Source organism: Miniopterus natalensis, chromosome 4 (genome assembly GCF_054644295.1).
Source record: "Miniopterus natalensis isolate mMinNat1 chromosome 4, mMinNat1.hap1, whole genome shotgun sequence".
NCBI classification, from domain to species: domain Eukaryota; kingdom Metazoa; phylum Chordata; class Mammalia; order Chiroptera; family Miniopteridae; genus Miniopterus; species Miniopterus natalensis.
The window spans coordinates 60,175,310-60,190,338 of record NC_142084.1 but is presented as its reverse complement, the minus strand read 5'-3'; the positions used below and the strand labels follow the sequence as shown (position 1 = coordinate 60,190,338).

At 50.2% G+C, this 15,029-nt stretch overlaps 1 protein-coding gene across 1 annotated transcript in view; it reads right to left on the bottom strand.

The window, feature by feature from the left end:
* The window catches only part of SCARA5 (scavenger receptor class A member 5), a 96,864-nt gene that overhangs the window by 75,215 nt on the left and 6,620 nt on the right, over positions 1-15,029 (bottom strand). Inside the window, exon 2 of the mRNA XM_087815976.1 lies at positions 14,497-14,614. Within this exon, the coding sequence (XP_087672102.1) occupies positions 14,497-14,608 (112 nt within the window). The 5' untranslated portion in view covers positions 14,609-14,614. The remainder of the gene's footprint in view (positions 1-14,496; positions 14,615-15,029) is intronic.

The window sequence follows — 15,029 nt, the reverse complement described above, 5'->3', positions numbered from 1 at the left end:
GGTTTCTATTTGATGCTTCAACACCTTAGGGCCTTGCTGCCTCTGGGGAGACTGCCCCTGCCAGGCTGGCCAGATCACAAAGGACCTTATCTTCAACAAGCCGTTCATATGAAAAACTATCAATCCAGAGTCCTCACAACCCCACCGCCTCCTTCACCACAGGGCCACCAGGTATCAGAACTGGGGACAGCCCCTGTGCCCAGAGCACCCTGAAATAATCCAAACTAGCCAATCCCAAGCCTGTTTACCCTGCCTCACCTGTTCCTTCCCAAGGAAACCACAGTGAAAACTCTTGCCTATGGTTTCCCCTCACTCCCTCTGCCTCTGTGAGTAAGAAACTATCTTTTTAATGGCAGCCTTGAAGGAAGGAAGAGATGCGAGGTCCGGAGAAGGGATGCTGGTGTGATAATGGGAAAGTAGGAGAAGAAATGTCACAGGGGAGTTTTCATTCACCCAGCAACCGATTCTTGAGCAAGATGTAGTGGTTATCAGTGCTGACTTCCAAACTCCATCTCTATGCCCAGGCAGGGCAGCCAAGAAAAGGGCAGCTCCCTCTCCCTCTCCCTCAGGCACCCAGTCCCAAGACCAGTGATGCTGCTTAAGGGTCACCCAGAGGAGAACCCATGGCTGTTGCTTTATCCCTGCTTTATCACGATAAGGAACTGCAGCCAGGGAGCAAGGGGTGGGAAGCATCCTCCTCTTAACCACAGTTTACCTTTGTATCCAGGTGCTATTCCATTTCTAGGTTTCCTGTGGCGATGGAATTTTGCCAAATACAGGCTCATTGTCTCCTAAAATTTAGGCCCTAAATAAGACTTTGCAACTTTGAAAACTTATCTAGGAATAGAGTAGCAAGAGCAACCATTTTTATATTTCCGATCACAAACAGAACAGCCTTACTAGGGGGGCCATTGGCAGAAGCAGGGAGGGGCACACCCAGCAAGCCAAGGGTCCCTGAGGCTGCCCCCCTTGTGCCCATGAAGCAGGCAGGCTCTTCTCAGCTCCACCCACTGGCAAAACGGCCCCTTCTTACCTTTAGTCTGTAAACACCCTTCAGGTGCCGATCCCCAATATACACCTACAGGTTTAAGGCAACTCCCCCGGAGACCCTGGAAATGTTTAGAATACTTATGACATTACACTTCCATTCCTGCAGTTGGAAGAATACCCTGAGGTCCTAATGGCACTGGAGAACAAAGATGCTGGCATAAAACGCCCCAGGGAGGGGACAACATCAAGCACATCTTTACTCCAGGACAAACTATGAGATCATTTTCAAACAGAGACACTTTTAAGAGTGAATAGTGCTCTGTTAAGCAACAATCGGAGAGCAGGCATAAACCTGCAAACTGGGAGGTGTGGCTTCCACTGGGGAAGAGTGTCCTCAGTTTCCCCCTGTCCTCATTAGTCTTCTTCAATCTGCCGCTCCTGATCTGATTGCTATCATCTACCCCCTTTGAGTTTCCTGTTTTCCTAGTCCCTCCTCCATCAGTTAGATTCCCTGTGCTCCCCAAGGAGACCTGTGGATGATCGAAGCTCTAACCTTCTGTGAGGTGTCAAGAGAGGAGGCAAGAGGTCAGCCCCTTCCCTGCAGCCTCCAAGAGGAGTAATCTATTTATTTTATTATAGTGTAGTTGGAATACAATATCGTATTAGTTTCAGGTGTACAACATAGTGATTTTACATTTATAGGCCTTACAAGGTGATCACCACGATAAGTTGAGTAACCATCATAACAGGACTGTCTAAAGACAAACCTTTTTCTGCCTGCTATGAACACCTTGGGTTATTGAGACTTGAACTGAATCTCAAGCCAGACTGCAGGAAATGAGGTGGCACCAAGGAGCCGGCAAGCTTTGGGACTCTGTGCTATCATGGGCCCCCTCAGCTCTGTGGCTGGGCCTTCCTGTTAACTAGCAGTCAGGTCTTCGGGGCGGGGGACCAGGCCAGTCCTACCTGGCTGGGCCCGTTCTTCATTGCTGTGTTCCTAGGGCTGACCTCTGCGTGTGGACTTAGACTTCAGGCCAGAGCCCCAAGAGGTGGTAGGGGCAGGGTCACCAGGAGGGTAGACCATGTCTCTGACCTGAAGTCCGTCTTGAGGTTAGTGTTGCCTGCTTCTCCCAGCAGCCATTTAAGACCTTGCCATTGAGCTCCTATCCAAACCTATTTGTCTTTCTATCTATTTCCTGCCAGAGGCACTTCTTGAGAATAATTCATTCTGTCTGCCCCCTGCGTTTTAGCCATTTATTCCCACCCACAGCTGCACCCTAGCTTTATCATCAGCCAGACTGTCTCCACCCCTGGAAGCCTAAACTCCAAGAACCCACTCTCATAGCCCCTCATGGTCACCAGGGACTCCAGGGCCTTGCTCCGAGGAGCAGGCACGAGCTGGACGGAGGGGGTGAGGTGTGAGGAGCAGGCAGGTGTGGCTTTGAATTCAGGCTCTGCCTCTGACTAGCCAGGTGACCTTGGTCAATTTACTTCACCTAAGACTTCCTCTTCTCATGGACAAACTGGGGACAATAATATATGATGAGGTTTAACGGAAAAATTTTACTGAAGCGCTGAGCACAGTGCCTGCTGTGCCGCTGGCTCAATCAAGGGGAGCCGTGTATTATCATTTCTGTTATAATCACTTCTAAAGGACCCAGCCACCCCTCCCACCACCTCTGCTGGCCTCCTTGCCTCACAAAAACCAAAGTGAATCCCAGAGCTCCTGGTGCTTATGACAACCCCCTCCCCTACCCCCGGGCCCGCATATCACTGTCTGGAGGGAGTGGGGGTCCGTAGGACTTTGTGTGCTCTTGGCAAGACCCCTATCACAAACTCAGCTCCACCATCAGTTTCTGCCCCAGAATCAGCCTGAGCAACCCACTGAGAGTCCTCAGTCCTGGCTTACATCAGGCCCACAGAAGCCCCAGGATTCCCCATCACCCACCCTAAACCCCAAACAGCCTCATATACCCCTTTGACCCCCATCTCCCTTTCCAACTGCTGAAACCTTCCCACAGTGACCCCTGGACCTCCCAGTCAGCCTTCCGCAAAATGCCTGATTTCTTCAACCTCCCCCCCACCCACGAAACATTTCTTTTACTTTCTTGTTCTCACTGAAACCTGCTCCTTTGTCTTCCCAAGTGTGGATTTCTGGCTCTCCTGCTCATACCAGCAGCCTAAGGGTGCAGAAGGTATTTTACTTTGCTACTTGTTGCTACTTTCAGAACTTTCCCTCTCTCCTCCCTAAAACTCCCCAGCTTGGGGGTCTCACATCACAAAACTGTACATTTCTCCTCCTTTCTAAGGGACATCTGCCCCCCCCCCCCCCCCAGCTCACTGTAGCTTTCAGTTTCCAGTTCTAAGTCCTTCTGACCTCCTCTCCTAACTTTATCTCCAGCAGGGCACGCTTGAAATGAGTCCAAAAATGGGATGGGCTCCAAATGCAAAATACACACTGGATTTTGAAGGCTCAGCATGAGAAAAAATATATATAAATACCTCCCTTATTTTTTTATAGTGATTACCTATCAAAAAGATAATATTTTGGATATATTAGATTAAATAAAATGTATGACTGTCTTTAAATTTGTTTCATCTGTGTCTGTTTACCTTTTCACGTGGCTGCTAGAAAACTGCACAAGGGGCTCACATTACATTTCTATTGGCTTTACCAATAATCAGGACTCTTTCTTAATCCCGATCTCCAAGTCTCATGGTATAGCCGCCTCTCCTGCTGCACTCCCTCAGGAACTCCGACTCTGGCGCTGCCTGACCTCACCAGGGCCAAACCATGGGTCCTACCGCCTTTCCTCCATCTCTCCCCCTCACATCCTTCCTTCCCTTCTAATCCTATGTACATTTTTTGTTGCTGTTTTTAACCTTCACCTGGGTTGCCTCCCGTACATGCCCCAAACAGGGATTGAACCAGAAATCTACGTATGTGCCCTGACCAGGAGTCGAACCTTCAACCTTCTGGCATACGGGATGACACCCCAACCAACTGAGCCACTGGCCAAGGCCCGATATACATTCTATAATATAAGTTATTCACTCTCTACACCCACTCTCCACTCCCTTGCCCCTCTCTGGCTTCCTCATACTCCTGTGGCAACACTCTAACCCTGGTTAGATTCAACTCTGCCACTCTGCACTCCCATCACGTAGCTGAGCTCAGCTGGAGAAAGGAAAAAAGGCACCGCCATGTTGATCGGCCTGACTTTAAGCTCATGACCACTAAACCCAAGTGGGCCCAGTAGGCTGTCCAGCAGGCTTGCTACCTGTTCCCAGTCCATCCACACACTCATCTCCCAGAGGCTTGTCCCAAACCTCCTCCTTGTGCTTCACTCTCAGTTTCCTACTTGACTGAAGTCACAGAAGCAACAAGGAAAAAGCTTCCTTAAGTTCCCACCACAATGGAACCATTGACCTGCGTCCAGGGCCTCACACTTTGCCTTCCCTTTTATCACTGTAGTCGAACAGTTTGTGCTCTTGGCTGAGCCAACACCCCAACTACACAGCAGATTCCTTCTTCTCCTAATTCAGGGACCTAACTCCAGCAATTCTGCTTGGCCAACGTTTCCTTCCATATGGAATCACTCCATCAGCATAAACCATACTGCTAGTTCTTCCATCTTAAAAAATAAAACAGCCCAGCCAGTGTGGCTCAGTGGTTGAGCATTGACCTATGAACCAAGAGATTCCCCGGTTGGATTCCGGTCAGGGTACATGCCCAGGTTGTGGGCTAGATCCCCTTAGGGGGTGTGCAGGAGGCAGCCGATTGATGTCGCTCTCTCACTGATGTTTCTATTTCTCTATCCCTCTCCCTTTCTCGCTCTGTAAAATCAATAAAATATATATATTTAAAAAATCTCTCTGTCCTTCCTTCCTCCTCCATGTTTATCCTCTTGTACAAAATTTCTCAAAAGAATTGCAGGTACACTCTGCATCCAATTCCTCTCCTCACATTCACTCCTGAACCCACTCCAATCAGCCTCCTCCCACCCAAATTCACTGAAACTGCTCTTGCCAGGTTTTATGGGCTGAACTGTGCCCCACCCCCAAATCCCTATGTTGAAGCCCTAACCCCCGGGACCTCAGAATGTGACTAGAATTGGAGATGGGGCGTTTAAAAGGATGGTTAAGTTAAAATGAGTGGGCTCTGATCTACTTTGATGGGTGCCCTTATAAGAAGAGGAAATTTGGACACCAGGGGCACATGTGCACAGAGAAAAGACCATATGAAGATATAGCAAGAAGGCAGCCATCTGCAAACCAGGGAAAGAGGCCTCAGAAGAAACCAACCCTGATGACACATTGATGTTGAACTTCCAGCCTCCAGAACTATGAGAAAATAATGTCTGTTGTTGAAGCCACACAGTCTGTGTGGTATTTTGTTACACAGCCTGAGCTGACTAATATACCAGGTCACCACTGACCTCCAATGGCTGGGTCTGATGGCCAGTGCTCACTGCTCTTCCAGCTTGCCCTTCCAGCAGCGCTGGCACAGCTGGTCACCCCTTCCTCCTAATATACTCCCAGAGCTCACCACTCTTGCTTTTTCTTGCACTGGTCGCTCCCTCTGAGGCTCCTTTACTGCTCCTCCTTATCTCCTAACCTTTCACACCTCTCGGCATGGCATTAGCCAGAGCTCTTTCCCTGGTTCTTTTCTTGTTTTCACACACCCCACCAACCTGTAGGCTCTCATCTAAAAGTATATGACCAGAACTGGGTCCCCTCTCATCTCTTCCACTTCTGCTGAGGCACCAGCATTTCTCACCTGGATTATCCTACCTAGATTCAGCCCCATATCCTCTCCTCCAGTCCATTGATTCTTTTTCCAACCTCACAGCCTTAAAATCAGAGTCCGCATTCAAGGCACAAGGGTCCTCTCCCTCTCTTTTAAGTCAGATTTAACCCACTGCACTCTGGCTTCTCTCCACCCACTCCACAGACATGGCTCTGCAGAGGTCACTGGTGACTTTCCTCCCAGAAAATCCAACGTCCTGCTGCAGCCAGAGTAACCATTCCAAAATGCAAATGGGACTGTGCCCTTTCACTGCCTTGAAACCATTTGCTGCCTGCCCCTTGCCTCCAGAACCCGGATGCCTATGGATGGTACAGGAGACCTTCCATGACATGGCTTTAGCTTCATATAACTAAGAGTGTGGGCTGTAGAGTCAGGGAATCTGACTCCAATTGCTATAGATTGAATGTTCCTGTCCCACCAAATTCATATGTTGAAACCGAACACCCAGTGTGAAGGTATTAGGAGGTGGGGCCTCTGTGGAGTGATTAGGTCATGAGGGTGGAGCCCTCATGAATGGGATTAGTCCCTTTATAAAAGAGATCCCAGAGAGCTCCCTCTCCACTTCTACTGTGTGAGCACACAGTGAGAAGACAGCTTTCTATAAAGCTGGACACGGGCTCTCACCAGACACCAAATCTTCTGGCACCTTGATCTTGGGCTTCCCAGCCTCCAGAACTGTGAGAAATAAATGCCTGTTGTTTATCAGCCACCCAGTCTATGGTATTCTGTTACAACAGCCTGAATGGACTGAGACACCAACCCTTCCTAACGCTGTGATCTTGGGCAAGTTACCAGGTCTCTGTGCCTTGGTTTCTTCATATGTCACTTGGGTATAAAAATGAGACTCATCTCACTGGGTTGATGTGAGGATCAAATGAGCTCATACTTGTAAAATGTTTAGAACAGTGCCTGGCCTAGGAGCTCGGTAAGTGAGTGTTTACTACTCCCACCACTATCCTTCCTCAGCCTGAGCGCTCCTTCCCTTGGCTTGGAAAATTTTCCCCTGCCCTTTCTAACAGGCATGCTACAGCCTGCCCTTTGATATTTTGCTCCCATGTCTATCCCTGCAGGAGGCCTTCCTTCCTCCCCAAGGCAGACTGAGGAGTCCTTCCCCCTCTAGCTGCACTTGGCTTGTACTTACATCAGAGTATTAATCAAATTATAATGCAATGTCTGTTCACATGCTTGTGTCTTCAGGGGACTTTAAGCCCCTTGAGGGCAGGAACCATGACCTTTTATTCTGCATGCACCAGCAGCACGGTAAAGCCCTGTAATCTTTGGGTAAATGAAGTCACAGTTTCCTTTGATTTGTCTTAAGCTATGTTTCTAAGCCTTCCTTCATCCTGGTGGACAAGAATATGTTGTCATTCCACAAGCAAAGACACAGTGCTAGGTGTTGAGGACATGAAGATGAACCCAAGGGTGGACAGTGTTTGCTCTTAAGGACTTAGAGTCCACAGGGGACTCAGGTCCACAAGCTGCAACATAAATGTGAATAGACAGCTGACAAGGGCCAGGGAGGCTGCACCAGAGGCCTGGGGAAGAGACAGAGAGAAGCCAGGGCTTTCAGACTCAAGGGGCATCAGTCATGCTGTTTATCATCTGACACCAGGAATGAACAAATCTAGGAAGGAGGTGAGAGCGGAGCTAACTGTCCTAGAGACAAAAAACAGAATGTGGAGGAGCTAGACCGCCATGGGTGTGCCCAGGGTAGAGCCAGACCGAGGGCTGCGGCGATACTCATGCTAAGATCTCACATTTATGGGTGCTTGGTACATACCAGGCACTGTGGGAAGGACTTAATGTAGAATAACTGGTGCAGCCCTTGCAGCAACCCCTTGTCAAGGGCTGTGAGAGACCTATTACAGAGGAGGGGAAGCGGAGGCTGAGAACTTGCTCGGGGGCTCGCAGTGAGAGTGCAAGCAGCGGAGCCAGAGTCAGAGCCCAGCCTGCCTGGCTCTGAAAGCTGGGTTTTTTTGCCACTGTGCAATGTCATCCCCACCACAGAGAGGGCGAGACTATTCAAGATGTTAATATTAAGTTTGGACACAGGTGCCTGGGGCGAGTGAGGCTGTATGTGGTCTGCACCAACCATGTGGTCCAAATCCTGAATGTGCTTCACGCTGGACCACCTGTGGGTCAGCTTTGTGTTTGGACCAACCTTGAGCTGCTCAGCAGTGGGGAAGGCAGGAGGAGAGGGGGACAGGCCAGCAGGAGTGATGGTGGCATGGCAGAGGGCGGGCCTTGTCTCATGCCCCCTTGCGGTCCTGGGGGCCACGTGGCCAGTGCAGGGTGCCTGGGAAGCTCCTTTCTTATTGAAAGACAAAGATGGAAAATTGAAGGAATGAATGAGCAAGGGAACAAAGGGCAGGAGCCAGATGAGCAAGGTCCTTGGGTGGGGAGAAGTGGGTGAAACAGTGAAGAATAATCAGGACCTGACTCGGCACCTCTCCACTCAGGGTATCTCCTGAAGCCCTTTCCCCACTATGGTCCCACTGTCACTGAGTTCTCCTCTCAGCCCACCCAGGGTGTACCAGGCCAGCAGCATCGCCCCCAGAGCCACCCGCACAGCCCCCACCCCCCGGAGTGATGCCACACAGGACATGCATAGTTTCACAATGAGGGCTTGGGGAGGGGAAAAGGCTCCTGTTACCCCATCAATGTGGGAAGGAGCCCTGGGGGTGTCTGGGCTCCTCTTTCTTCCCTGTCCCCTACACAAGACACCAGCCTCCACCTGGGGACAATAAAACATATCCCTCAACCCTTCTGGTAGCAACCTCAGGAAGGCACCTGGGAGCCAACTGCTCTAATTGGGGCAGGGGTGTGGGAATGGCCAGCCTTGTGCACCCCACAGAACCAGGAACACTCGGGACCCAGAATACCCCTTAAAAAAAAAATCCCTTAAAGATTCTACTATTTGAGAAATTGGACTAAAAGTACTTGCTCGGTTTCCTTGAGTATCTAAGGCTTCACGAGGAAGTCCATTAACTGAAACAGTATTTTCTTTCTTTTCTTTTTTGAAAATATGTTTTTATTGATTTTAGAGAGGAAGGGAGAGGGAGAGAGAAAGAGAATCGAACTGGTGACCCTTGAGTGCATGGGATGACGCTCAACCATCTGAGCCACACTGGCCGGGGCTGAAACACTGCTTTCTTGAACAGAAGGTAAGAACCAGCCCTAAAATGCTACCTAGGCCAGGGGTCCCTGAGAAGTGGCGCGGGTGTTTCCCAGGAGACCCTGGGTGGCAGCAGCTGCTCATGACCTCGTCTCTCTCCTTCCTCCCCTTGTTCCCAAGATTGGCAGGGACTCCCCAAAGGTCAGGGAGCTGAAATTCATGTGTATTGAGGTCGACTGGGCACGAGGTGCTTTACATGGGTTATGTCACCTGATTTCCCCACTGCTTCCGGGAAGTGAGTAACAATATTCCCATTTTGCAGATGGGGACACTGAAGATTAGAGGGTCAGGGGAACCGATGGCCCACTCAAACTAGGAAACTTCCCAGGATTTAGCAAAGGGAGCGGTCAGAGTGCAAGATGCCCACACGGGCTGGAGTAGTGTCCTTGGGCTGTAACCACTCCTGGCCCCCAGAGTCAAGCAGGGGGCAGTTACTGGAACCAGGGTGGAGAAAGCCATTGTGGAGAAGGGTGGCTTATAAGGAGCTATAACCTTGGGTGGAAGGACGCAGAAGCCTAAGGTGACTCCATAGAGCAGGAGCTGGGCGAATGAATGCCTCAACTCCCCTTCTTCCATCCTCTCTTCTCCCTTCAGGGCAGCTCCCCAACTGCCAACCCTGGCAAGGCAGCGAGTGAGGTGGGTGGTGGTGAGTAGGAACGGAGGGGCAAGCAGAGGAGACCCTGCCCTGAGTCCAAGGCCACACAGCCAGTATGGTCTATGGATTCGGCCCAGACCTGTCAAACTTCAAAGTCCAGGCTGCTGTCACCTCCCCAGCTGTTCCCCATCCTGTGGTAGGACCGTCCTGTGGGCAAGAGAGACCCAGGACCCACCCCCAGTGGCCACACATTCATCCAGCAGCACTTTGCTCTCTGCTCTGGTTTAGCAGGGACAGAACCTGGGAGCACCTTGGTGCTGCATGAGTTAATATCTCTGCTCCTCTCCTGCTTCAGAGCCCAGTTCTCCAACCTGTAGAGGGCGGTGACCTTCCACGAGGCCCCAGGAGACCCTCCCAGGAAATCCACTCCTGCCCTTGGGCAGTTTCCCAGCAGCCCTCAGCTCCACCAGATGAACTGGGAAGATTTGATTGATGAGAAAGTAGATGAGGGGGTTCCCCTAGGAGAATAATTTAATTTTATGGGGAAGGAACACCGGAATGGGGAGCTTGGGCCCTAAACTCAGCAAGCAGGCATCCAGGCCAGCTAGGAACATGTGTAACTCATTACCTCCGAGAACCTCCATTTGTGGCCGGTGGATGATGCTATAGTGTGGTGGAGGGTCTGAGGCTGCGGGGTGAGCTGACTGCAATATTTTTCTGACACTAACACCTCCCTCTGACCCTCAGAAAGGGCCAGACCCAGCCAAACACAACCCCCGCCCAGGCCTCCGCCTCCTCTGCCTCCTGGCGCCAGACTGGAGAGGCCAACAGCTGTACAGGCGAGAAAAGAAGGGACCGGGGAAGGTGAGAGAGGACAGGGAGGAAGGGGGAGAGGAGAGAGGAAGGGGGAGAGGGTGAGCAGGCCCAGCTGGCCCTTGTTTGGGTTTCTGTTCCAAGAGAGGTGTAAGTGGGCACCAAGGTCAGAGGAGGCTTGGCTAAAGGACCTTGGAGGTCGGATTCTGCAGTTACTCCTTCCATGTTAGTCCAGCAAAGTAGGTGGAACCAATGCTATTGCCAGGTGTAGTCATGGAGGTGAGGAGGTCCCTGCCCTTCCCATCGGCTGGGGCTCCAATCAGGATTCTGAAAGCTGAGACACAAGGAAGGGGGTGGTCCTGAGAGGTGCCCCATCCAAGGGGTACAGGCAAAGGAAAGGTGATGTCACAGAGTGGGGTGTGGGAGTGGTGCAAGGCAGTTTCTCATGAAGGGGACAGAGGAACCAAGGCAGTTAACAGTCCTCACCTTCCCTTCTCACCTGGTAATTGGAAAGAAGGGGAGGGATAAAGGCAGGGCGGGAGGAGAAAAGGCAAGAAAAGAAAGGAGAGCAGAAGAGAGGGGTGGGGAAGTCGTCAGCACATGGCCTGTGAAATAACATGTTTACACCCTGACCTCTTTAAAGGCCCACCTGCATTAAAGTCCAAGTCACACCCCAATATCTGGGCTGCGTTTTTGCAACTTTGCTTGGCCAGATCCCAGTATCCCCAGGGTCAAGAGAAGGCACCACCTCTCCTCCCCATCTCCCTACCTTCAAAAGAAAAAACCTGGAAAGGACTTGGAGCCCCTGTGAGGCATACCAGACGGTACTGTTTTAATTTACTCAAGGTCCACTAATGGCTTGGGTCTCCCTCCCTCCCCACCTCTGCCCTCTGTCTTCTTTCCTATCAACTTACACCTCCGCTTCCTGCCAGCCCCACCCTTCCTTTCCTCTCCTGTTATATTCTGCAGAGCTGAGGATCAAGGAAAAGCAAAATTCTGGGGAAACATATCGAATCTGGCTAGAATCTCCCCAAGTCAGAGCTCATAATTTTCCTCTTCAAAATGAAAGGGAAGGAAAAAAATCAAACCAGAAACCCACGAGCTTTTAGATAGCTGGCTGCACCTCAACATTCTAGTCTTTTTGTGTTCCTTGTGCCCCCACCCCCCAATCTCACATCTGGCATCCAAGAATGAAGAATGGGGGAGATGCAGATGATTCTGAAACCAGATTTAGAATACATTTGTTTTGCCATTTCTCGATTTCAAGGACCCCTGTGTTCATTCATTCATTTATTCATTCAACAAATACTTAGTGAGCACTTACTACCTGTCAGGCTGGGAGACATCAGTGAACAAGAGAGATGCTGCCCTTTCCCTGTCTGTTCCTCCCATGAGAAACAGACAGTGAATAATAAACATAATAAGAAAATTATATATGTAATTTTAGAAAGACATAGAACTATGGGAAAAAGCAAAAAGAGAAGCTGGGAAAAGGGGGTCAGGAGTGCAGGGGAGGCAGGAAGGCCTACTGGGGAAGGTGAAATTTGAGCAAAGACTGAAAGGAGGTGAGGGAGGGAGTTGAGCCAGTAGGAAGAGAAATCTTCTGGGGAGCAGAGCCCCCAGGGAGCATGCCAATAGGTTCAACATGAAAACCAGCTTCCTCAGCCAGGTCAGTGCCTGGGTTTTTTGCTCCCATTGAAGTGGAAGCCTTTGCCTGGCTTTGCTTAGTTTTGAAGGCAAGGATGGTTTGGTTTCTCTTTGGAACATCCTTGCATAGGTTTTAAAAGGACCACACCCTGAATGCAATGACCAAATCTGTTACTATATACAAAACTTTAGAACTGAACAGGACTTCAGAGACACCCCCTCTGCCCCCATTTGGCAGATAGAAACACTGAGGCCCAGAGATGAGATGCACCCTGGTCAGGCCACAAGTTCTGGGAGGGGTGAGTCAACCTTGATCCCACACCTTCCAACCTCTACTGTCCATATTTTAAGGGGTGCTAGGCCTCAGGTGAGGCCCAAGGATACTTGCACTGATCAGATCTCCCCATGGCTGGGGGACCTAGAAAGCATAGTGGCTGGGGTTACTGTTACCTTCTGGTCTCAATAATCTTTTTTTAAAAAATTAGGGGTTCAGAAAAAGGGAGAGTAAGATAAAGTAAGAGGAAAAGGATGTGATGGCCCAGTGGCTCCTCCCACCCCGGCTTCTCACCCTGGAGGCCCCTCACCCTGCCCTTCCCATACTGGCATCCAAGCTGGACCTGGTGGCCCTTTAGTCACTCCCACTGTGCTGGATCCCAGTTCTCTCTTGCTAAACCAGGCCTCCCCACTGATGGGCTGGTGGGAAGAGGGCTGGAGCAAGGATACAATAGCCAGCTTGGCATTTGCTGATGTGCTGGTGGGACGTGCTAAGCCCTGGCCAGTGACCAAGTGCCCCAGAGTCCTTCCCCTCTTCCCAGGTGGCATTAACTTGACAGAAACAGTGGCCTGGCTTAGGGCAGCTCAGCTGGTCATACCTTTATCTGCCCACCTCTTCTCTTACAAAATTGTATTCAGTTTTTAAGGCCTTTTCCAGAAAGGTGCCTCCCTGCTTGACTTCAATAATCACACATATTTTGCCTACTTTATATAGTGGGTCCCCATGCCAGTCCCTTCTACTAGGATCATAAGCCTTTTGAGGGCAAGAATGGTTTGATTTCTCTTTGGAATATCCCTGGCACCTAACCAATAACCTGACACATTACAGGTTCTCAAAATATGTTTGTTAACTGGGATCCAGAGGAAGAGATGTAATGTTGGGCAGTTTACTAGGGCAGCATGAGGAGGTGTATTGGTCACAAGCCCAAATTTACCTTTATCCTCTCCCTGCTGAGACTGTCCTCAATCCCTGCCTTTCTAAGCCACCCAGCTTCCCTTCCTACACTTAGCATCTTGTGGGAGAAAAGCAGCGTTGGAGCAGGAGGGACAGTCATGTCTCATTTTGAGTAATTTCACAACAGAGGGAGCCAGCAGAGTGGAGCACAACAGAACCTGTGCTTGGAAAAAGGCCTGCGTGATGGTTAACTTTATATATTAACCTGATTGTGCCACGACAGTGTCCAGGTTAAACACATTTCCGGGTATGTCTTGGAGGGTGTTTCTAAATGAGATTAGCTTTTGAACTGGTGAACTCAGTAAAGCAGATTGCTCTCCCCATGTGGGTGGGCCTCATCCAATCAGTTGAGGGCCCGAATAGAACAAAAGGTGGGGGTATTTGCTTTTTGTTTTTGTTCCCGACTGCTTGAGTTGGGACATCTCATCTCATCTTCTCTAGCCCTCAAACTGCTATTTGCACCATTGACTCCTCGGGTTGTCAGGCCTTCTGACTTGAACTGAATTACATCCCAGCTCTCCTGAGTCTCCAGCCTGCAGACTGCAGATCGTGGGACTTAGCCTCCATAATCACATGAGTCAATTCTGCATGTATATTTCTTTATACTATATGTACATATATATCAAACCGGTTCTGTTTGTCTGGAGAACCCTGACTAATACAGACTATCTCTATCTCGCTGATCATAAGTCTTTACCAGACCCTTCTGTGAGCTTCATTCTGTTCACCTTTGAAGTAGGGACGATGCTCTCCACTCTTACACTCAATGCAAAGAGAAGTGTATGCATTCATGCAGCAATCATTTATTAAAAGCACCTACTAAGTGTTGAGCTCTGTGCTGGATACACAGAAGCAGGGTTCTGGAAATGGATTGTTGGCTCCTCACCTGAGAGGGTCCAGGCTAATTGTTTCAGGTGTCTTTGTCTGACCCCAGCCTCACTCACTCAGAGGAGAGAAGCAAAAGGAGTCAGGAGATCTCTATGACTGATGAGCTGAATTATCCCTAATGCTTTTCACAGCCTCCACTAGTTCTTCTGTAAAATGGGTATTCATCTTGCTGATCACAAAGATTTATTGAGCTGCATGAATGAGAAGACAGATGGAAAAACCTTTCAAAGCATGAAGTTCAACATGGGCAATATTAGGAGAGAGGTCACCAGCACCCTGGGGCAATGCCAAGGTTGGGTGTGGGGCTCAGGGCAGATCTCTCACCCCAAGACCCAGCCAGAGGCACTTACCATCCTCGCATAGGTTCAGCTTGGACAGGCTCCTGCCATCAAAGGGCTCCTCGAAGATGGAGCTGGTGTCTCGTTCGCTCACGGTGTTCAGGTACATGGCTTTGTTTTCCATCCTGTCCTGCAGCAGCAGCGGGAGAGATAGCAAGAGAAGAGGGGGAGGAAAGGGGCAGGGGAGAGAGAGAATAAACTGTAGGTGGAAACAGAAATGAGTGCATAGACCAAGGTGTCCACCCTGTGGCCCTGAACCTGAATGCTGAGACCCTGTCCTCATCAGCAGGTGACATCTGCTGGGTCCATAGGACTCCGATTCTCCCTCCCCAGTACCCTCAGTGCTTCGGAAGGCCAAGGCCCTTTTGGCCTTTCTGATCATGGGATCTGGCTTCTTTCTTTCAACAGCTCTCGATGGGGCTGGCAACCCGAGCTGGGGGAGCATCAAGAGCCATGCTGGGTGGGGCCTGGAGGAGCCAACTCTTCTGATTCAAATGGAGCATTTTCTGAGCCTCTGGAGCCCTGAGCATGTCAGAGAGACTTGG